The 24,355-nt window shown below is 40.3% G+C and overlaps 1 protein-coding gene across 5 annotated transcripts in view; it reads right to left on the minus strand.

The window, feature by feature from the left end:
• Window positions 1-24,355, minus strand: part of LOC140463703 (uncharacterized) — a 438,200-nt gene that overhangs the window by 410,201 nt on the left and 3,644 nt on the right. For all 5 annotated transcript variants that reach the window (XM_072558071.1, XM_072558067.1, XM_072558062.1 and 2 more), the window contains exons 2-3: window positions 18,210-18,343; window positions 52-126 (exon numbers count right to left, since the gene is read on the minus strand). In XM_072558071.1, coding sequence (XP_072414172.1) covers window positions 52-126; window positions 18,210-18,297 — 163 coding nt within the window. In that variant the 5' untranslated portion in view covers window positions 18,298-18,343. The remainder of the gene's footprint in view (window positions 1-51; window positions 127-18,209; window positions 18,344-24,355) is intronic.

The raw sequence follows: 24,355 nt of genomic DNA on the forward strand, positions 1-24,355 counted from the left end.
TTAAATTGTAATTGCTACTGGAAGGAATGGTAACAATTCAATAGGGATTACCTGAAGTTTCAACATGCTGATGTTGTGATTGGTTGAATTGCAGACCCTCCAACTGAATGGTTGGACATAAGGCATCTATGAGCATAAGGGACAGGAAAGTCTTTGTTAGATTACACGCTGTCAACAAAATTACACATATCGTAAATAAACCAAAAGCAAGTAAATCTTTAAATAATGACGTTCATTTTTATATAAGTCAAAGAAGTCGAGTGATATGGAGAAATGCGGTGAATGAAGAAGGAAATAAGCCATGATCTAATGGAAGATGATACATCACTAACAGAAATGTCTAGATGTTCCATCGCAATGCACAGCTGGAAATTGAGAGAAAGAAAGAAAAACTACAAATAATTGATTTAGACCCATCAAGTGGAAACGTTTTTTGGTGGAAACGTTTCATCTGCCTCCCTCATTCCCTGTTTCCAACATTGTAATTTGTGCCCCCTAGTGTGAATCTTTCTGAACCACAGACAAACAGTTTGCTTGCTGCTTTCCCATCAATTAAGCACCAACATTTTACAATCTTTCTGTTTGCTTTCAGATACAATTGCGCACACATATTCTGACTTGTAAAGGGTCCCAAAAGAAACATGTTGCTGAAAGCACTTAATTGCAACAGTACTTTAGAAACCAATCTCTGCATTAAATGCATTGCTAAGTATATTGAGCTAATCCCCTGATTAAATATAAATATGGATTCCTAGCAACATGACAGTTGAAGTTTGCTACAGACGAGGAAGGTTTAAAAGGCTCTGAAATAATTACACTGTACTGACGTACTATAGATAAGATAAAACAAGTTGAGATTATTATTCCAGCTCAGTCTACAAATAACCTTTCATACCCACTTACTGTTAAGCAAACAGAACAGCATCTATGAAGTGTTTGAAACACATGGGAAAAATTCAGCCAGGCTCGAAGTCAGGTTAACAAGAAAATCAAATGTCTCCCAAGTAAAAATTAAATTTCAACTGAACACTGTTTGTATCACAGTGAATGCGTTGTCCTGTTGTGCAAAGAGTGAACAGGATACTCTTAGGAGTTGAATTTGGCATAATAGATATTCTGTCAACAATCTATTGGTCTACATCAAAAAAGTGTACATTATTAAAATACTATTATTGTTATTTATTATTATTTAGTATTATTTATCTTACAAAGACAGCTAATCTGTCATTTTTTAAAAACTGGAATAGAATCTTGGAATAAAAACAGAAAGTCCAGAAAAACTCAGCAGGTTTAGCAGTATTTGTAGAGAAAGAAACAGAATTAATGTTTCGAGTTTGATATGACACTTCTTTGGAAAGTCTGAAGTTAGTCATATTGGACTCAAGCACCGACAGGTGTACATCTACAGAGGAACCTTGCTTATTTAAATGTCAATTATCCAAACTTCAGATTATCCGAAGAAGATCTCAAGGTCTCGCAAAAATGTTACATCAAAGAGGCAAGTGAATTCGGATTACCTGTACCAAAGGACATGTGAAAATGCAGGCAAAAACAAAGAAACACAAGCACCTCAAACAACAATGATTGGATTTTTTCACGTTAAGGGTTAGTTACACAGCCCTTTGCAAAAGTAAGTGTTTTATTCCTATCACTTTACTGGGCCGTTCGTGAAAAAATGGCAGACAAAGCAAATGCATGTGCCAGACGGTGCTTCTGTCTTTCTATCGCGACACTGAGTTCCCAGAAACTGACATTGCTCTTGTGACGGTAGAAGCTGTTCAGGACCTTGCTTAATGTTGGGATTTCAGAAATTTATGTGATGGTAAGGGTTTAGTCCTTCTCAGTTTAACCTGCAATTTGCAGAATGTAAAGATTAGTCTGTTTAAATAGCAAACTTATTGATTTAAAAAAACTCTCCAGTAGAGCACAGTGTCAGATCAGTATGGCTTCCCTTGTTTAAGGTCAAATCGATTATCAGAATAATCAATTATCAGAACGAAATAGTGCCCGCCCATCTCGTTCAGATAATCGAGGTTCTTCTGTACAGACTTGATCAGTTTCTCCAGCACTTGCTATTTATTTTGTGATTCCAATCTCCAGTACGTTACTTCAACAGAATCTGAGAAGGTAGTACATAGGAGACAGATAACTGTTACTGTTGATTCACTGTAACCAAAAAAAGCAAACAGACTCTGTGCTACTTCAGTAACAATCACAGAGGCATGAAACAGGTCCTTTAAAAGGTGAGAAAATTCAAAGTTTCTGAGAGAACAGGAAACTGGGAAGACACTATGGGGAATTCCATGTGATTGACTTTGCTTTTTGGAAAAATGATGCATCAAAAGTAATATAGCAGCCATCTTAAATTTTGATATTCATAAGGCATTTTGAAAAGAACAGTCCAAGAAATATTCTGAGATAACCTCAGAGAGAGAGAGAGAGAGAGTTCTTAGCCAAAAGGAGCTCAAGGAGAATCAATTCCTGGTCCGCTGAACAAATCTCAGCAATTTGCAAGTATTGCAACCACAGAAGTATTTCGGACAAGAAACCAAAAGGGATTAAATAAGTTACATGAACTCACAGTTCATAGCCCACCCAGCAAACATGCCTGATGTGGTTGGGAAAGAGAGAAGACCCTGTTTACCAAAGCAAAATAGAACTTGCTATTGTACTTTACAAACAGCTTAATGTAGCAAATGTAGCTTCTTCAAAAGCCTAATGCATTTGTTCCACAATATAGCTAAATTTAAAAAAGGACTTGAATTTATTTAGCAAATTTCACTCCCTCAGAATGGCCCAATGAATTTTACAGCTGATGAAGTATCTTTTCAAGTGTAGCCACATTGAATAGTAGTAAATGCAGCAGCGAATTTGCATGTAGCAATATCCTGAAAACAACAATATCACTATCGCTAGATTTAGAGTCATAGAGATGTACAGCATGGAAACAGACCCCTCGCTCCCACCCGTCCATGCTGACCAGATATACCAACCCAATCTAATCCCACCTGCCAGCACCCGGCCCATATCCCTCCAAACCCTTCCTATTCATATACCCATCCAAATGCCTCTTAAATGTTGCAATTGTACCAGCCTCCACCACATCCTTTGGCAGCTCATTCCATACAAGTATCACCCTCTGCGTGAAAAAGCTGCCCCTTAGGTCTCTTTTATATCTTTCCCCTCTCACCCTAAACCTATGCCCTCTAGTTCTGGTCTCCCCAACCCCAGGGAAAAGACTTTGTCTATTTATCCTATCCATGCCCCTCATAATTTTGTAAACCTCTATAAGGTCACCCCTCAGCCTCCGACGCTCCAGGGAAAACAGCCCCAGCCTGTTCAGCCTCTCCCTGTAGCTCAGATCCTCCAACCCTGGAAACATCCTCGTAAATCTTTTCTGAAACATTTCAAGTTTCACAATATCTTTCCGATAGGAAGGAGACCAGAATTGCATGCAATATTCCAACAGTGGCCTAACCAATGTCCTGTACAGCCGTAACATGACCTCCCAACTAATATACTCAATACTCTGACCAATAAAGGAAAGCATACCAAACGCCTTCTTCACTATCCTATTCACCTGCGACTCCACTTTCAAGGAGTTATGAACCTGCACTCCAAGGTCTCTTTGGTTCAGCAACACTCCCTAGGACCTTACCATTAAGTGTATAAGTCCTGCTAAGATTTGCTTTCCCAAAATGCAGCATCTCCATTTATCTGAATTAAACTCCATCTGCCACTTATCAGCCCATTGGCCCATCTGGTCCAGATCCTGCTGTAATCTGAAGTAACCTTCTTCGCTGTCCACTACACCTCCAATTTTGGTGTCATCTGCAAACTTACTAACTGTACCTCTTATGCTCGCATCCAAATCATTTATGTAAATGACAAAAAGTAGAGGGCCCAGCACCAATCCTTATAGCACTCCACTGGTAACTGGCCTCCAGTCTGAAAAACAACCCTCCACCACCACCCTCTGTCTTCTACTTTTGAGCCAGTTCTGTAGCCAAATGGCTAGTTCTCCCTGTATTGCATGAGATCTAATCTTGCTAATCAGTCTCCCATGGGGAACCTTGTCGAACGCCTTACTGAAGTCCATATAGATCACATCTACTGCTCTGCCCTCATCAATCTTCTTTGTTACTCCTTCAAAAACCTCAATCAAGTTTGTGAGACATGATTTCCCACACACAAAACCATGTTGACTATCCTGAATAGTCCTTGCCTTTCCAAATGCATGTACATCCTGTCCCTCAGGATTCCATCCAACAACTTGCCCACCACCGAGGTCAGGCTCACCGGTCTATAGTTCCCTGGCTTGTCTTTACCGCCCTTTTTAAACAGTGGCATCACATTTGCCAACCTCCAGTCTTCTGGCATCTCACCTGTGACTATCAATGATACAAATATCTCAGCAAGAGGCTCAGCAATCACTTCTCTAGCTTCCCACAGAGTTCGCGGGTACACCTGATCAGGTCCTGGGGATTTATCCATCTTGAACCATTTCAAGACATCTGTAGTCTGGACATTTTGCAAGATGTCACCATCTATTTCCTTACAGTCTATATCTTCCATATCCTTTTCCACAGTAAATACTGATGCAAAATATCTCCCCATTATCTGTGGCTCCTCACAAAGGCCGCCTTGCTGAACTTTGAGGGGCCCTATTCTCTCCCTGGTTACCCTTTTGTCCTTAATATATTTGTAACACCCCTTTGGATTCTCCTTAATTCTATTTGCCAAAGCTACCACATGTCTCCGTTTTGCCCTCCTGATTACCCTCTTAAGTATACTCCTACTTTCTTTATACTCTTCTAAGGATTCACTCAATCTATCCTGTCAATACCTGACATATACTTCCTTCTTTTTCTTAACCAAACCTTCAAATTCTTTAGTCATCCAGCATTCCCTACACCTACCAGCCTTCCCTTTCACCCTGTCAGGAATATACTTTCCCTAGATTCTTGTTATCTCATTTCTGATGGCTTCCCATTTTACAGCCATCCCTTTACCTGCAAACATCTGCCTCCAATCAGCTTTTGAAAGTTCTTGACTAATACCGTCAAAATTGGCCTTTCTCCAATTTAGAACTTCAACTTTTAGATCTGGTCTATCCTTTTCCATCACTATTTTAAAATGAATAGAATTATGGTCACTGGCCCCAAAGTGCTCCCCCACTGACACCTCAGTCACCTGCCCTGCCTTATTTCCCAAGAGGAGGTCAAGTTTTGCACCTTCGCTAGTAGGTGCATCCACAAACTGAATCAGAAAATTGTCTTGTACACACTTAACAAATTCCTCTCCATCTAAACCTTTAACACTATGGCAGTCCCAGTCGATGTTTGGAAACTTAAAATCCCCTACCATAACTACCCTATTATTCTTACAGATAGCTGAAATCTCCTTACAAGTTTGTTTCTCAATTTCCCTCTGACTATTGGGGGATCTATAATACAAACCCAATAAGGTGATCATCCCTTTCTTATTTCTCAGTTCCACCCAAATAACTTCCCCGGATGTATGTCCGGGAATATCCTCCCTCAGTACAGCTGTAATGCTATCCCTTATCAAAAATGCCACTCCCTCTCCTCTCTTGCCTCCCTTTCTATCCTTCCTGTAGCATTTGTATCCTGGAACATTAAGCTGCCAGTCTTGCCCATCCCTGAGCCATGTTTCTGTAATTGCTATGATATCCCAGTCCCATGTTCCTAACCATGTCCTGAGTTCATCTGCCTTCCCTGTTAGACCCCTTGCATTGAAATAAATGCAGTTTAATTTATTAGTTCTACCTTGTCCCTGCCTGCCCTGACTGTTATCTCACTTCTGTTCTCAATTGTACCCATCTCAGATCGATCTCTTTCCTCACTATCTCCCTGGGTCAAGAAAGAATCCACTATACTTACTCCTGCAACCTTTCTCTCGGACAGACTTAAAACAACAATTAACTTACCTGATTCTGCGTTGTGAACTTCACCCAACAGTTCCTCCAAGATTAGTTGTGAATTTCACTGTTTGTTAATTTTCCCAGATACACTCCACTGTCCAGCGATACATGAATTCAAACAGCAAAGGCGGTAACTGTGCAGGTTCTCTCTCTCTTTCTCTCCTACACTGCCCTCACCATGTGCTTCCTTTGTCTGCTCTTCTCCCTTTTAAAACTGCTGTTGTTTTGACTCTTTTTTCCAAAGTTCGAAAACAATGTAACAGCATATAAAACAGTAATTGCTGCTAGTGCTGTCCATTAAGAAATAAATCTTAGCTAGGACATGGGAGAATAGTCCTTTGCTCTACTTCATTATAGTGCCATGGGATCTTTCAACTCCAGCTGACAGGAAAGCAGAGACTTGGAATAATAGCTGATCCAAAAAAAATGTACTTTCAGCAGTACCTTCTAGATGGGTTTAGAAGGTATAATAAACATAGAATAAGAGATCATGTCCCTAATCCAGGTCATTCCTTTGTCCAACCATGCACTGTCTATCCTCTCATGGATTTAAGTATACTAGCAGAAAGGAAATTTTAAACTCAGTCCATTCTCATAGAAACAGGTAAAAGGTTAAAACGGAAAGAGGGTGTTCGCACTGAATTCCTGTTCTCTGATGACCAGTTGAGCTTGCCTGAATCCAGGCATAGGGGAATGCTGCCTGCCCCAGAGAAGTGGCAATCTATTTTCAATGATGTCTGAGTGTCCATGTACCAGTATCTGGGACACCAACAACATTTTAAATGCAGTTCCCATTTAAGGCTCAGATGGTGCCAGCCCTATCAGAAGCTTAGCCACAAGAAGTTCAGGGGTAAGGAGGACCAGGAGCATCCTACCCCTGGCTTTTACCTGAACAATCCCAGACATGAACAAGTCTACATGCAGCCTTTATTTTGAAAGAAGCTTTCCAAATTTGACTGAAACTTTAAGTTGTCTGTGGTTATCTGGGGATGATGACTGGCTTGCTGTGTTTCCAACACTTCCAGATTTTATTCACAATAATTTCACCTCGCCTCCTACACTCCTGCCCTAACTATATTCAGTAAAATAATATGATGAACCTTTCACTTCACAAAATATATCTTGCATGTTTTTCAAACATATCCAACTAGAGAATTTGCAAAATGCATTGACAGTTTTCATTTCACATCAATGCTGAATCCATTTTCACAGAACTGCCCATTCGCTTGGGAATATGAACATTAATTTATAGAGGACCTTAAACAAAGTAAAGTATCCCTCACAGGACCGTCACCAGCAAGGTTTGGCACTAAGCCACATAAGAACATAATAACATAAGAACTAAGAGCAGGAGTAGCCGCTGGAGCTTGCTCTGCCATTCAGTATGACCACAGCTGATCTCATCTTGGCTTCAACTCCAGTTTCCTGCCCACTCTCCATAACATTTCAACCTGTGACTCATTTTTAAAAATCTATCTATCACCTGCTTAAATTTACTCAATGTCCCAGCATCCACTGCAATATGGGGTCGTGAATTCCATAGATTCAAGACCCTTTGGGAGAAGTAACTCCTCCTCATTTCTGTTGATGTCTGCCACATCCTAAAATTATAACCTCAATGGTGCAATACCTTAACAGGGAAGACCGTGGAGGAACAATGGCGGATATTTCTGTGTATAATGCAGAAGTTGCAGGATCAGTTCATTCCTAAAAGGAAGAAAGATCCCAGGAGGAGACATGGGCGGCCGTGGCTGACGAGGGAAGTAAAGAAACATATAAAGTTAAAAGAGAAAAAGTATAACTTAGCGAAGATAAGTGGGAAAACTGAGGACTGGGAAGCTTTTAAAGAACAACAGAGGATTAGTAAGAAGGAAATACGCAGAGAAAAAATGAGGTACGAAGGTAAACTGGCCAAGAATATAAAGGAGGATAGTAAAAGCTTTTTTAGGTATGTCCAAGGCAAAAAAATGGTTAGGACAAAAATTGGGCCCTTGAAGACAGAAACAGGGGAATATATGACTGGGAACAAAGAAATGGCAGAGGAATTAAATGGGTACTTCAGATCTGTGTTCACTGGGGAAGACACAAACAATCTCCCTGAGATAACAGTGGCTGAAGGACCTGAACTTAAGGGAATTTATATTTGCCAGGATTTGGTGTTGGAGAGACTGTTAGGTCTGAAGGTTGATAAGTCTCCGGGACCTGATGGCCTGCATCCCAGGGTACTGAAGGAGGTGGCTCGGGAAATCGTGGATGCACTGGTGATTATTTTCCAGAGTTCAATAGAATCGGGGTCGGTTCCTGAGGATTGGAGGGTGGCTAATGTTGTGCCACTTTTTAAGAAGGGTGGGCGAGAGAAAGCAGGAAATTATAGACCAGTTAGTCTGACCTCAGTGGTGGGAAAGATGCTGGAGTCTATTATAAAGGATGAAATTACGGCACATCTGGATAATAGTAACAGGATAGGACAGAGTCAGCATGGATTTATGAAGGGGAAATCATGCTTGACTAATCTTCTGGAATTTTTTGAGGATGTAACTCGGAAGATGGACGAGGGAGATCCAGTGGATGTAGTGTACTTGGACTTTCAGAAAGCTTTTGATAAAGTCCCACATAAGAGGTTAGTGAGTAAAATTAGGGTGCACGGTATTGGGGGCAAAGTACTAGATTGGATAGAGAATTGGTTGGCTAATAGGAAACAAAGGGTAGTGATTAACGGCTCCATTTCAGAATGGCAGGCAGTGACCAGTGGGGTACTGCAGGGATCCATGCTGGGACCGCAGCTTTTTACAATATATGTAAATGATATAGAAGATGGTATCAGCAATAACATTAGCAAATTTGCTGATGATACAAAGCTGGGTGGTAGGGTGAAATGTGATGAGGATGTTAGGAGATTACAGGGTGACCTGGACAAGTTAGGTGAGTGGGCAAATGCATGGCAGATGCAGTTTAATGTGGATAAATGTCTGGTTATCCACTTTGGTGGCAAGAACAGGAAGGCAGATTACTACCTCAATGGTATCAAATTAGCTAAAGGGGCTGTTCAGAGAGATCTGGGTGTTCTTGTCCACCAGTCAATGAAGGCAAGCATGCAGGTACAGCAGGTCGTGAAGAAGGCTAATAGCATGCTGGCCTTCATAACAAGAGGAATTGAGTATAGAAGCAAAGAGGTGCTTCTGCAGCTGTACATGGCCCTGGTGAGACCACACCTGGAGTACTGTGTACAGTTCTGGTCTCCAAATTTGAGGAAAGACATTCTGGCTATTGAGGGAGTGCAGCGTAGGTTCACGAGGTCAATTCCTGGAATGGCAGGATTGCCTTACACGGAAAGACTGAAGCGACTGGGCTTGTATATCCTGGAGTTTAGAAGACTGAGAGGGGATCTGATTGAAACATAGGATTATGAAAGGATTGGACACTCTGGCAGGAGGAAACATATTTCCGCTGATGGGGGAGTGCCGAACCAGAGGACACAACTTAAAAATACGGGGTAGACCATTTAGGACAGAGATGAGGAGAAACTACTTCACCCAGAGAGTGGTGGCTGTGTGGAATGCTCTGCCCCAGAGGGCAGTGGAGGCCCAGTCTCTGGATTCATTTAAGAAAGAATTGGATAGAGCTCTTAAAGATAGTGGAGTCAAAGGTTATGGAGATAAGGCTGGAACAGGATACTGATTGGGAATGATCAGCCATGATCATATTGAATGGCGGTGCAGGCTCGAAGGGCTGAATGGCCTACTCCTGCATCTATTGTCTATTCTCTATTGTCTACTTGGAAGAAACTATCCATTATGCAGACCTCAATCTTTCTCAAACTAAACCAAATTCTTCCTAATTGTAGAGTAGCCACTCTACACCCTAAAGGTTATATGTAGGTTCAAACTGAGTGAACAAGAAACCAGATCCAACAAAGATGTCATTCAAAGTGCCTTATGTTAGACATTAAAAAACAAAAATACATTTTTTTCAAAAAACATTTTAAAATAAAAATTTTAAATAAAAATGTTAAAAAAAAACTGGGAACAGAGAGACACCAATGAAAGCTACCAGCAATGGGATTGTCAACTTACAAATGGCCAGCTGTGAGCTGACTATGGAAAGCCTCCAGAAAGATCCCAGTGGCAGACCCAAACAGATGCCAAAGCTCCACAAGGGCCTAGAGGGCATTGTGCAGAGCCTCGGCTGGTAACCACAAGGCTTCTTTCCAGCTCTGCCTCCATTGTGATGCAGTGGCAAGTCACCCCTGAGGAGGGGGCACCGCCAATATCAAGATGAGGTGCCCATGCAGTCCCTGTCCTGTGGTGGCAGCAAGCTCACCACTGTTGGTAAGGCTGTCATCCTTGCAATGATTTAGGCCTTCTGATTGGGCCGGCAGGTGGCTGGAACATGCCTGATGTCTGGCAGATGCAGAGACAGCCCATTAGAGAGGCTGTAGCTCAAGCCAGCCAACATGGCATCAGGACTGTGAAATATTTTGGAAAGACGACAATATTTCTCCCCCACCGACATGTGAACAAGTAGCTATCCATCCAGCACACAGCACAAAGCATAGCATACAGCAAGGGCCAGAGATCCCTTATTACATTTTTACAGAGTCTGGATGGAAATGTCTGCAGCTTTCATACATTGAAGTCATTGGGTTTAGAGAACCAACTCATTCACGACACAAGGGAAAGCCCTCCCCACAAAGTCACTGGCAAAAAATAAATCAACCCAGGTTGTGCAGCTGTTGATTCTGAACTGGTGGCATCAACAGACGTGACTGTTTGAATGAGCTGCTTCATATTTACGGACACTGGGTCACAAACCTTAGATCTAATTTCAAAAACAACCCTGAAGGATTGACTGAGCACATTCTGCTGTTCTCCCATCGTTTATCAGTGATGTACTTGTATTCTGTCAAACTGGCTCCGGTGAGACCTACCTCCTCCCACAGCAAATGGTTGAAATTGGAATGAATATCAAAATATGTAAACATTTGAAGAGTAATGAGAGATTTCTATTTTATATGTACACCTGAATGCATTGGGTTCAAGTGTTGCAAATGTTTTGAAGACGTATTTGATGGCTTCACTCCATGCAAATATATTTCAATCGTGATTCTTAAACCAACATTGACAGACAGTTTCTAGCTCTTTTACAGAATCTCAGATTTATTAAGGTGCAGAAGGAGGCCATTTGGCACGTTATGCCTGCACCGGTTCTATTACCTGGTACTATTCACCTGCCTTTTCTCATATCCCTTCACACAAGTTATATCTGAATAAACAACCAATATTCTCTTAAATGCCTCCATTGAATCTGGCTCCAGCACATTTCCAGGCACATTTTCATATCTTCATTGGATGATAGAACATTTTCTTAACACTTTTGCTTTCACGAGCTGGAGTAACCTCTCCCTATCTACTCTACTCATGTTGCTCATGACTTTGAAAACTTGTATCAAATCTCCACTTAACCTTCTTCTCCCCAAGGAGAACAGTCCCAAATTTTTCAATCAATCCTGAACTGAAGTTTCTCATTCCTGGAACCACTCTTGTAAATTTCGTCTACACTCTCTCCAAACTGTTCAAATCGTTTCTATAACGTGGTACCCACAACTGCACACAATATTCCAGCTGAGATCGAACCAGTGTCTTGTACGAAATCAACACCATCTCCTTGATCTTCTACTCAATGCCCCTAACAATAAAACAAAGAACATTGCATGCTTTATTAACTGCTTTTTCCATCTGTCCTGCTACCTTCAATGAACTTGGCACATGTTCACCCAGGTCCACTTGCAACTGCACTACCTTCAGAATTTTACCCTTGTTTCATATTGCCTTTCAATGTCCTTTCTAACAAAGTTCATCGTCTCACACCCATCGGCATTGAATGTCACTTGCCAGCTCCTGCCCTCAACATCATTCTCCCAATGTACTTTTGGACTTCCACACATTCCTCCTCATGATTTACAATGTTTCCTTGTTTAATGTCACATGTTAACTTGTAAATTGTCCACTGCACACCAAGATCTAAATCATTAATATAAATCAGGAAAGAAGAAAAGAAACTCCCTCCATTAAATAATAATCAGCATAAATATCAGTGCACCAGGTAGATATTACAAGCAGTGATCAGTTCAAGAGATGCAATTCTGGATTTGAAAGAGATAATGGCAACTAAAAGATTTTAGTAATTTATTTGAATGAATATCTTTAACAAGCTTCGGCCCATGACTCCAGCAACTTCTTGCTTCACCATCTCCAATAAGCTTCCCCTCTTCCATTGAAGTGAAACAGTCCTTTATCAATTCACAAATGACATCCTCTGTGAATTGTATCCTTTGTAGATATTTTTCTAATCAACCAGTTCACATTGGTCATGCCGTTCTTCTGAAACAGATAGGCATAGAGTCATAGTGATGTATAGCACAGAAAGAGATCTTTTGGTCCAACTCATCTATACTGACCAGACATCCAAAACCAATCTAGTCCTATTTGCCAGCACTTGGCCCCTATCCAGCTAAACCCTTCCTATTCATATATCCATCCACTACCTGACAGCTCATTCCATAAATCCATCACCTCTGCCTGAAAATATTGCCCCTTAAGTCCCTTTTAAATCTTGCCCCTCTCACCCTAAACCTATGCCTTCTAGTTCTGGACTCCCTCATCTCAGGGAAAAGACCTTGTCTATTTACGCTATTCAGGGAAAACAAACCCAACTTGTTCAGCCTCTCCCTCTAGCTCAAACCCTCCAAGTCTGGTAACGTACATGTAAATCTTTTCTGAACCTTTTTGAGTTCCACAACATTCTTCCGATAGGAAGGAGACCAGAATTACATGCAATCTTACAAAAGTGGCCTAACCAATGTCCTGAACAGCTGCAACATGACTTCCCAACTCCTATAATTTAAACCTGGATCTCCTGGCTCAGAGGGAGGAGCACATCCTTCTTGACTTATTGGAAGCTTCTAGCATGGATGTCCTTGTCATCCTCCTCCCACACCTATTGCCCTGGGGGAGAGCTGCAATGGCTTGGTTTCATCCGTATACACAGAAAATGCTGGTTCTGATGAAAAGTCACTTGACCTGAACTGTCAAAGCTGTTTCTTGTTTTTATCCAGGTGGGTATTGATAGACAGCTGACATTTACAGCCAATCCCTAATTGCCCTTGAGAAGGATTGCTAGACCTTGTGTGTTTGCTGCACTCTTAACTTTAATTTCAGATCTCCAACATCCACAGCATTTTCCTTTTTCATTCATCTGCAGTGAGATATTTTCACTGTTAATTCTGGTGTACCCTAAGGATCAATAATTACCCGCCCCCACCCCCACCCTCCTATTTCTCATTCACATGATGTCTCTTAGCAACAGCATCTGAATGTAGAGCACGAGATTCCATGTGAGTTCAAAACACCCAGCCTTATAAGACCACAAGACATTGGAGCAAAAATACGCTATTCTGCCCAGCAAGTCTGCTCTGCTATTCAACAAGATCATGGCTGATCTGATAACTCACAATTCCGCTCCTGATTTGGCTCCTGGTTCCCTTATTGATTAAACCTTTATCTCAATTTTGAATTTACATAATGCCGCAGTCCCTACATCTCTCTGCTGTAAAAGAAATTCCACAGATTTGCTATCCTTAGAGAAGAAATTCGTCCTGTCTTGAGTTTGCGACTACCTATTCTGGTCCTTCAAAACTAATGTCATTGGTCAACTGCCAAACAAAATCTCCTTGTGTGCCTGATTTTGTGTCTATGATGTGCCTTAAGGATGTTTTACTGCATGGGAGGTGCTACATAAGTGCAACTTGGTAGTGGAGTTGACATGTAACTTCCTGCGGATAATCCTGAAGATACACAAAACTGGATTGAAAAGAAAATGGATGCTAAATGAAAGAATGAGATATCATGAATCAAAAGCTTGCTCTAAGAAGTGGACTTTGAACAAAATGGAAGAGAGGTAGGGATTTGATAAGAGAATACTGGAATATGGAGCCGAAGTATTTGGTGGGCTGGCCACCAGTTTTGGGGTAAGAGCAAGTGAGGTTTCTGCTTAATATTGTCAGTGTTCATGATTATTTTTAATTAATTCACACACATGGGCATTACTGGCAGTGCCAGAATTTATAGTCCATCCCTAATTGCCTAAGGACAGTTAAGAGTCAACCGCATTGTTGAATCACACATTGGCCAGCAGCTTCCTTCCCGAAAGGAGATTAGTGACCAGATGGGCTAAAAATGGTTTCATGGTCACAATTAGAGTTTTAATTCCAGATTTTTGTTTATTCAGATTTCACTATTGTGGGGTTCAAACCTGGTCCCCAGAATATTACCCAGGTTTCAGGATCAGTAGTGCAGCAAGAACACCGCCAGGCCATCACCTCCCCTTGGCAGGTCTGTCTTGGCAAAAGTTCATCTTTTTGAATTAGTTTTGATTGGCATTAGTGGGGAGCAATGCTGTGAAAGTATAGTTGATATCCAAATCAATGCTCTGAACAGACAGTAATTCATATATACTACAGGGCATAGTCTGAGAATGAGGGACAGAGTGCTCAGCAGAGATAGTAGGAAGGACTTCCACACACAAAATGTGTCAATTTTTGGAACTCACTTATACAAATGGCAGTTGCTTTTAGATCAGTTGTTAATTTCAAATCTTAGGTACATAAAGTTTTGTGAAGCAAAGGTATTAAGTTATATGGGTCAAAGGCAGGTAGATGGAGTTAGATCACAGATTAATAATGATCTCATTAAATGGTGGAACACGTTTGAGGGGCTCAATGACATACTCCTGTTCCTATGTTCCTATTATCACCTTCTAAAGGACAACTAGAGATGAGCAATACAGGCTGGCCCAGTCAGTGATGCCCACATCCCATCAATTCATAAATTTTAAAAGAATGACTGTCTAGTGACAAAATTAGAAAGCTATTGGCAATTTTGGAGAGAATGGATTGCAGTCAGCATCATGCAAGGTCCATTAAGTTCAACAGGAATAAGCTCAAATAAGGGAGCTTATCTAAGACCCAGAAAATATTATAGTGGCCACTGGTGAACCCTTCAATACCACCATCTACTTCGAACCACTGTCAGTCAGTTCTAAAGAAGGGTCACTGGATCTGTCATTTTTGTTTCAGATTGCCAGCATTTGCAGTATTTTGCTTTCATAACAATTTATATATTCTTCCTGGTTCTCCCTTGTACAGCATTAATCTTCTTTCCATGCAATGAGCACCCCATGGCAGAATATTTCAACTCTTTCTCTACTTTGCTCCCTGTCCACATCTCCTTACCCATGCTTGCCTTCTTCTCTTATTTATGATCTATTAATTCCTTGTGGATAATCAAGGGCACAAAGCTGGCCCTAACAATCAAAGTTTTCCAGAAAATACAGTATTTATTTTCATTTGAAAAGTGAAACTATCTAATGTTAAACCCAAATACAAGTATTTACTTTTTCATGATATATTTTGCATCTGTGGAACAACTTGCAATGTCTTGAAATACAGTCAATCTATATAAATAACTGCTGATGAATATCCATTACCCACTTAATGGTTTTCAAGCCTGTACTGTTACAGAGTGAATTTGTCTTCAGGAGAGTCACATCCTCTGTTAGAGAGTGAGTGCATCCCAAAAGTCCTTTTGAAACACAACACGTGCCCACAGGGACCAGCTGCTAGCAGCATCAACTCAATTAAGTAGATTCAAACCTCAAGCTAAGACCATTCATCAAACGCAAATGAGCAGGACTTAGTCTCACTATGTGGTGAGCTCATTGTGTGCCAAACATGGGCTCATGCATGAAATACATCCAAATATTGTGGGTTAATGTGAATCTTAAATATACTTCCCAAAAACATGTGACTATAAGTTAAGAAAAGATACCAATGAAAATTGTCCACCACTAGTAATGAGTATTAATGGAGATTAATTTAATTCACTTTGTCAAATGGATCAAAATTGTCTCTCCTGTTGTAAACATCCACTTTACTTTTTTATGTTGAACACTTTCTGTAAATTTTTATTTGAGAATTGAATGAATCTCAGTCACTTTTATTTTGAAACATTTTTCCATAAGTCTTCATCTATATTAGAATGGACTGGGCTTTAGGAAGGCAAACAGAGAGTGACTCCCAAGTTTTAGATTAGATTAGTTTACTTACAGTGTGGAAACAGGCCCTTCGGCCCAACAAGTCCACACCGCCCCGCCGAAGCGTAACCCACCCATACCCCTACATCTACATTTACCCCTTACCTAACACTATGGGCAATTTAGCATGGCCAATTCACCTGACCTGCACATCTTTGGACTGTGGGAGGAAACCGGAGCACCCGGAGGAAACCCACGCAGACACGGGGAGAACGTGCAAACTCCACACAGCCAGTCGCCTGAGGCAGGAATTGAACCCAGGTCTCAGGCGCTGTGAGGCAGCAATGCTAACCACTGTGCCACCGTGCCGCCCACGAAGTTTGGAACATAAGTACTTGAGGTCTCAGAAGATGATGGAATGAGAAGACTGGGAATCACCTCAATCTGAGAAATTTATGTTCTATAAACAAGAGTGTACACAGCTGCAATGTTAGCAGAGAATATAGGAAACCTGGGGCCAAACAACAGGATGGAGCACCTATAAAATGGAAGACTCTTGGAGAGTCCTGTGGCCTGGAATGTGTTCAGAAAGGTCTGGGATCTGGAGCTTAAGCTTATTAGTGTTCTATAATTCTGAGCTCTTAGACATAACAAATATCATGTTGAAAGTTCAAGAAAAATTTGGTATTGAGTAAATCTTGAAAATAAAGGAAAAACTGAGGCCGTAGACAATGTGTCGATAATTGATTTTCAATGATAACTGAATAAAAAGTAATTTCTAATGATCCATCTTCAATTACACTGGGAAAAGTGGTGGTGAGCTTCCTTCTTGAACGGCTGCATTGGTTTTCCTTCAGTGTTGCTGAGTCAAAATCCTGAAACTACCTCCATAATAGCATTGTGAGTGTCCCTATATCACTACTATGAATTATCACACAATATCACTATGAACTAAAGTGGTTCAAGAAGGCAGCTCACCAACTTGACAAAGGCAACTAGCAATAAACAATAAATGCTAACCAAGGCAGTAATGCCCATTTTACGGAAAGAATAAAAAAAATTCAAGTGAGTTAACATTAACAAGCTTAATTAAACATAACGCAGTATACTGGAAAGGGTAGGAGAAAGCTGGTCTGCGACTCTACAAATGGGTCTTGGCTCCATCTGATTTTAACATTATCATGACATAACTCCATACAAGTATGCTGAATAGCTGCTATTAGAGTAAGTGTAGAGTTAACTGTTAGGGCTCTTGTAAAGTTGTAGTACTGTCTTGAGCACTGAGCCAGGAGGCCCATGTTCACACCCCACCTACTCCAGAGATATGTGATTACTTGCACTGGTTGATTAGGAAAATACCTACCGTTAATCCTTTACTCCACATATAACATAATGGATCATTAATAATGTGCTATTATCTATATTTATATTTAAAATATAAGGGACTCAGTGCTGGAAAATGGATCATGTCGTGCTAACAGATTGTCCCAGAGGGCTCTCTTGCCGTCCATTTTTGGGACTGGGTACTACAAAGAATGTTGTTGAATCATGAGTTGTAAGTGATACTGTGTGCTTTGTACTGCTGTGTGGATAAAGGAAACTGAATTCTGGAGAGAAATGAAAACAGAATTATTGGGCAATGATGGCATGAGAAGGCAACTGCTTCATTAGCTCTCTGCTTACATTGGCAAGATTGCACATGAATTTTAGAAGATTAGCAGGCTACATAGAGACCTTTTAAGCTTTGTCAAGCACGGATATCAATCTTATGAAAGTTGCAAAAGCTAGCTTCTGTAAACAATCTTCTATCTCTTGTCAAAATGTGGTCACAGTGACTCGGTATCAAGTGATAAACTGTGGTAGTAAGAAGTCAAAAATCACTGGGCAACATACGGAAACGAGTGTAACTGGCTGAGAACATAACATGTAGCTATCAAGACAGCTTCAATTTTAAACCAGTCCAATAATTCTAGTTCATTTTTCATTGCAAACTAATCAAGGATTTTATCTTTATGTAGACTGCCTTTCTTAATAAATGACTATTCAAGACTGTGACTTTTTTTATTTAAACAGCTTAGGTATAGTGACAATACAGGATGATAATTATTATAAACGCACATAGAAAAAGATGGCAGATACATTGTAATTGTGGAGGCAATGGAATTGTGAGTCATACCTGCTTGTTTATTAACAAACTTCCCGCAGATTATGTGAATCAGAATCGTCACCCAAAGGAAGGCAATCCAAAATGCCACGTGCTTCATTTCTCCTTCAATTCATAAGAGCAATAGCCAGAAAATCTGCAGAGACCTGGAGAAATCAGCACAGTTTGGAACAGATGTAGAACAAGGTTTGCACACACGCACATTCATCAATACAAGGATACAAATGCACACAGATAGATGCACAACAAAAGATAGTCGTTACTTGTAAAAATAAAGATCCACACATACTCACACTCACACAAACAAACATACATACTCAGCCAAAAGTTTATGCTCATAGACAGACACATACACATGCATTTCCATATGGACACACATTCACAACACACACATAAAGACACATATACACATACACACAAACTTTGCTGCTGTTGAGAATAGAAAACATCATCTAACAGTCACGGTGTCAGGTTCAACTATAACAACGCAAAAGACTCCAAGAACCTTTTAAACTGGATCTTGTTTATTTTTCTAATGTATACACAACCTCCACCCCCACCTCCCACACCTTATCAACCTCTATCACTGTGTTTGTGTGTTTTATCTGTTTTTATTGGTTATCTTTCCCAGGGTGAACAACTAACAAAATTCTCTTTTCTTGCACGGAAGAAAATTTTGCAGTGGGTGCCTTAATTTAGGCATGTTAATTGTGCTATGAAGGTGTAGAGGTCCTGTACCTTTAAGAGAGTTAAAAAGCTAGCAAGGCCTGCTGTACACAGCACAAAGTGCTCTGAACAGGTAACAATGTAACACTTGGTCAAAACAGCTAGCAGCAGATGGATTGCCATGAGACAAAAACAAATTCAAATTCAGCAAAACTGTTTAAATTATGCCCCAAGACACCAAAATCCAATGAAGTTTGAATTTAGTATCTTGATAATATTAAAACCAATGAAACAATCTGATGTTTTGGGGTATAAAACCAGACATTTTTGAACAGTTGCGGGAGAACTGCCAAAAGACCAACAACTGTAAGCTGCTAGCTCAGAGCTCTCTAAGAGAAACCTGTCTCAGGAAAGACTTTGCACAGCAAAACATCAAAACCAACCTGGAGAAAATTTGCAGAGGAAATTCAGCAAAGCTGACTGGTTTTGAAATGGGATTTTTTTTGTAAATTTTAATGAGGATTTTTTAATCAGACTAGTATTGTAAAGTGGAAGGTAAAAGAGAGGTTTAAGAGAGAGGAGTTGTAAATAGTTGTTGGCTTTAATATTCTCTGTTGGACTTAAATAATAAAGTTGTTAATTTTTACTGTGACTAGTGACGTCTGGGATAATTTTTTGCCTCTTGAATTGTAACAGATTACAGCATAGGGTGAATCTTTTCTGTGTGGGTGGTTTAAATTAGCAGAGGGGTTTATCCCATATCGTAACAATTGTGTGATAGCTACAGCTAAAAAAAAGTTTTAAAATCTTTGTAGTGGCCAACTCCGGAGGTTATAAAGAAGGAGCTGACTCCCCCTCTTCATGTGGTTGTAGCAAGTGATATACATGCATACACAGACAAACCAAAACCACTTTCTGGGATACTAATAGTGGGTTATTCATTCACAGGGTGTTGAATGAAACACTCTACACCACGTGCTGTTAATATGTAAATACACTGTGAAAATAGCATGCCAAATGATAGGCAAATAACTGCAAAAAACCCTGAACACAGATCTGTGAGTAATGTGTCTTGTGGGGTCAATCTATATGACTGGTATACGACAAACAGAATGACTGATTTTCATTACAAGAGCTCATTGACTTCAATCTTCCACTTGTAACCTTTCAGTTGGATCACCCAGGCAAACCACTAAGTGACAAATAGTGCAGTCACTCCAGACAAGGATGTGGAGAAATGCTGACCAAAACATCAGTCACTTGATTATGGTAATAAGGGGTAAACAGACTTTTGCTTCAACTAGCTATTTGTTTGCACCAGACCATCGACAAGATAAAATCTGAGCGCAGTATGTGAGAGCTCTGAGACAAGCTCACAGAACTTTGAGCTTTCTGTTTAAACACAAAAAGAATCAGTGCACTAAGATTTTGAATTAATTCCCTGGGCAATGACGTTGTGTAGTTAAAAACACAATAAAAATAGAAAGGGATTTTGTATTGAGCAACATGCAAATAATTTGTCACTGTTTAACCACAGCCAGATATAGATATTTTAATCACAGGTTCTTGACTCTGAAAGACAAATCAATGAGATATTTCAAACATCAGAGCTCAGCAGAAGCCTTTCCACATTTTGGATGCCAATAAATAATTCTCAGATTTCTGATTCTTGAGAGAAATACCATTTTCATTATTCTCATAGTTAGCTCTACTCAGAGTTGGTGTTCAGAGTACAGATCTGGGATGGGAAACCTGGATTTGTTTTTGTTATATTTGCTGACTTCAGGCAACAATTACATTTGTAGGATTTTTGGGCAAAAACACAACAATGAGACATGAATGGCTTGAAAGCAGATTTACCATCCACGAGAACTGTTTAGCACAGATCAGAGGTTTCGATTCCATCAGAATGAATCAATACCGTCACTGTAATAAAAGCTGGGTGGAATTATTTTAAATTCTCATGCACCATGTTAATATCTAATCAATCATTCAGGAGCAAACCATGGTTAAACATCGGTTGGGGTCGACTACAAATAAAAAGAAACTGGAATGTAGCAGTCAGTGATATCAGATCAATATATACTTAAATAAAAATGATGATTTATTGCAAAGCCATGAGAAATGTGTTCTCTCCCAACCTACTGCTCTCATCTTCACTGCATCCGGCTTCCTGCTCTGTAATTAAAGATAGCTTGCTGTGTTTGCATGGTTTACAGTTACAACGTTTTCAAAGCCATTTTAGGTCTACACATGTAACAACTCTTCAACACAGTCATGAAGCTGAAAGATCAGTTTGACACCAACCAAGTGTGTTCCTTGGGTCCAATATTGCTTAAGGAACAAAGCGGTTTATTGATTTGGATCACTAAGTAATTCAGGAGAAATGATGGAGGATGAGGAGAGGTATCAGTGGTTTACTGGAAGGCTGGGTGGTGACAAGGACATCGCTGTCAATTTTTGTCACTGAGACTGCATTTTAGATTAGATTACTTACAGTGTGGAAACAGGCACTTCGGCCCAACAAGTCCACACCTACTCCACGAAGCACAACCCACCCAGATCTATTTCTCTACATTTCACCCCTACACCTAACACTACGGACAATTTAGCATGGCCAATTCACCTACTCCGCACATTTTTTTTGGACTGTGGGAGGAAACAAGAGCACCCAGAGGAAACCCACGCAGACACAGGGAGAATGTGCAAACTCCACACAGTCAGTCGCCTGAGTTAGGAATTGAACCCGGGTCTCTGGCGCTGTGAGGCAACAGTGCTAATCACTGTGCCACCGTGCTGCCCACCATAGAGGTGAACAAACTGTTCGCAGAGCAGTATTAATGGATCAACTTCCTTCAGAATATCCAGGGTGACCAACTGTCCACCTTTTTAAAGGATTGTCTCTTATTTTGACTGTCTTTCAGATATCTCCTTTTCTTGAATTTCTTGGACAGCCTAAGGGAGATTGACACCAGGAATCCCAATTGAGTGATTTGAACAGGATTGCAAGTCTGAGTTTTACAGCAGAAAGGGAGCTGATAATGTTGTGATTTCACAAGATAGAGCAAGACCACCCATTCACTGCTCTTTTGGTTACCAGTAGAAACAACCTCTTTTTCATAAGCATTGAAGGCCAGCGCTGAAACTGAAACTAGAAACCTTATTTTTCCCAAATGCAATCGAACCCATGCAGCTCAAAGTAAATTTGATAATACTTTCTAATTGGAGCTAAAGCACCCATGTAAACTAGCATTGGAGTACCAGTATGCCAGGTATATCAATATTCCCCAGCATACTAATATACCCTGGCATACCAATATACCAGCTCTATTAGTATACTGTAGACACTTTGTGCAGTTGTATCATACTTGGGTGAGGTCCTAGAGTATTGTGTGTATGCGGTTTTGCTCTCCTTATCTGAGGAAGGGTGTTCTGGCTATGGAACAAGCACAACAAAGGTTTACCAGACTCATTGTTGGAATAACAAGACTGACATTCTTGATAAATTAGGAATTTGTTCAATGGAGTTTACAGTAAAAGGTAAGGTAAAGTCACCACAGTTCCAGAGGGCAATAGGGTTTGTCTCTTGTTAGAGACTTGGGAGACTTTCATAGTGACCTCAACTCATATGGGAATTAAACCCATGATATTGGCTTCACTCTGCATCTCAAACAAGTCCAGTCGACTGAGATGAGGAGAACTTTCTTCATCTGGAGAGTGGTAAGTGGTAAATTCCCTATCACAGAAAGAGGTTGCAACCAAACTATTGAATGTTTTCAAGAAGGAAAAAGGTTAGATAAGTTCTTAGGACTAAGAAATTAAAGGACTTGGGGAGAAAGCAGGAACAGGGGTACTGGGTTGAATGACAGAACAGGCACAAATGGGCGAAATAACCTACTCTCCCTACTATTTTCTGTGATCCCACAGCTCACAGTATGCCATGAAATATCAATTTAACATGAGATGTTAATTTAACAATATTAGGATATTTGGGATCAGTAAGAGTTAATTTAGTCTCTTAGGCCTGTACTGCCATCTACTAAGATTTTGATTTACCTGTGACCTAACTATATATTCACCTTCATATCCCAAATCCTTTCATATCTTAGTTTATGAAAATGTCTCTCTCTCAGAATTAACAAATGACCCAGTATCTATTGCCATTGTTGGAAGATAGTGCTAAATCTCTGCCAGCCTTGCCTTGAAGTATCTCCTAACCATTCTAGAAATACTTGTCTTCAGCATTTAGGCTATTCTCCATAGTCCTGACATGAAAGCTTCTGTCTACCTACTTTGACAGTTCTTTTGATCAAATTGAAGGCCCAGCACCTTCAATAACCCTTGGCTCTCTCCAGAACATACAACCCTCATCTGTATGAGATCTCCTTGTAAATTAATCCCTGAAATTCAGGAGGGATTCTGTTAAATCTATGCTGCACTCCCATTGAGTCTACTATATTCTCCCTAAGGAGTGGTGTCAGAAACATTTTAAACTGTGATCTAGGTGTGGCTGAAACACTATTTGTAATCTGACTCCTAGCGCTTTATATTCTCATCCTTATGACCAATGGATCTCAAACAGTGGAAGTTTTTCAGATGGTCTAGGAGATATGTTGAAATTTCAGTTGGTAGGCATACATACAAATGGATTGACTGTTTCCCACAGGAAGCAGTACTTATGGACAAACACTGGGAGGGTTGGAAAGGTGATACATGTTGCCCTGAAAGCTTATTAAGATACAATTGATATTAATTATAAGCATCACATATCATGATAATTTAAATTTAGAAGTACTTCTCTATTTGAAAAGACGTACTTCAACCATCACTGCCTCAAGTACAAAGGCTTGCATTTCGTTAGTCTTCTGGACATAATTGTATACCTGTTTGTGACATTTTAATAACTATGTACATGACCTTCTAAGTGTCCTTGGACCTCTACGGTATCTGGTATTCCATCAATTGGAAGTGTGCTTTCTATCCTTTGTAGTTTCAAAGTAGATAACCTAACAATGGTTACACTGAAATCCATTTGCCCCCATCTTTTCCCATCCACTGAATCATTTTGTAAATTTACACTTCTATCTTCTTTGCTTCAACTACTGCCTATTTTATGTCATCAGCAAACTTGGGTATGTGGCTTTCTATTCCATTCATTAAGCAACTATTAAATACGGTGAATTGCTGAGGCCCCACCAAAGATCCTCATGGGACACCACTGGCCATATCACGGCTATAACAATGCTCTCTCTCCTTTCAGTCATCCACACTTTTTGTGTTAATAGATTAGATTACCTACAGAGTGGAAACAGGTCCTTCGGCCCAACCAGTCCACACTCACCCTCCAAAGAGTAGCCCACCCATACCCATTTCCCTCTGACTAATGCACCTAACACTATGGGCAATTTAGCATGGCCAATTCACCTGACCTGCACATTTTTGGACTGTGGGAGGAAACCGGAGCACCCAGAGGAAACCCACGCAGACACGGA

This window comes from Chiloscyllium punctatum, chromosome 3, assembly GCF_047496795.1.
Source record: "Chiloscyllium punctatum isolate Juve2018m chromosome 3, sChiPun1.3, whole genome shotgun sequence".
Classification (NCBI taxonomy): domain Eukaryota; kingdom Metazoa; phylum Chordata; class Chondrichthyes; order Orectolobiformes; family Hemiscylliidae; genus Chiloscyllium; species Chiloscyllium punctatum.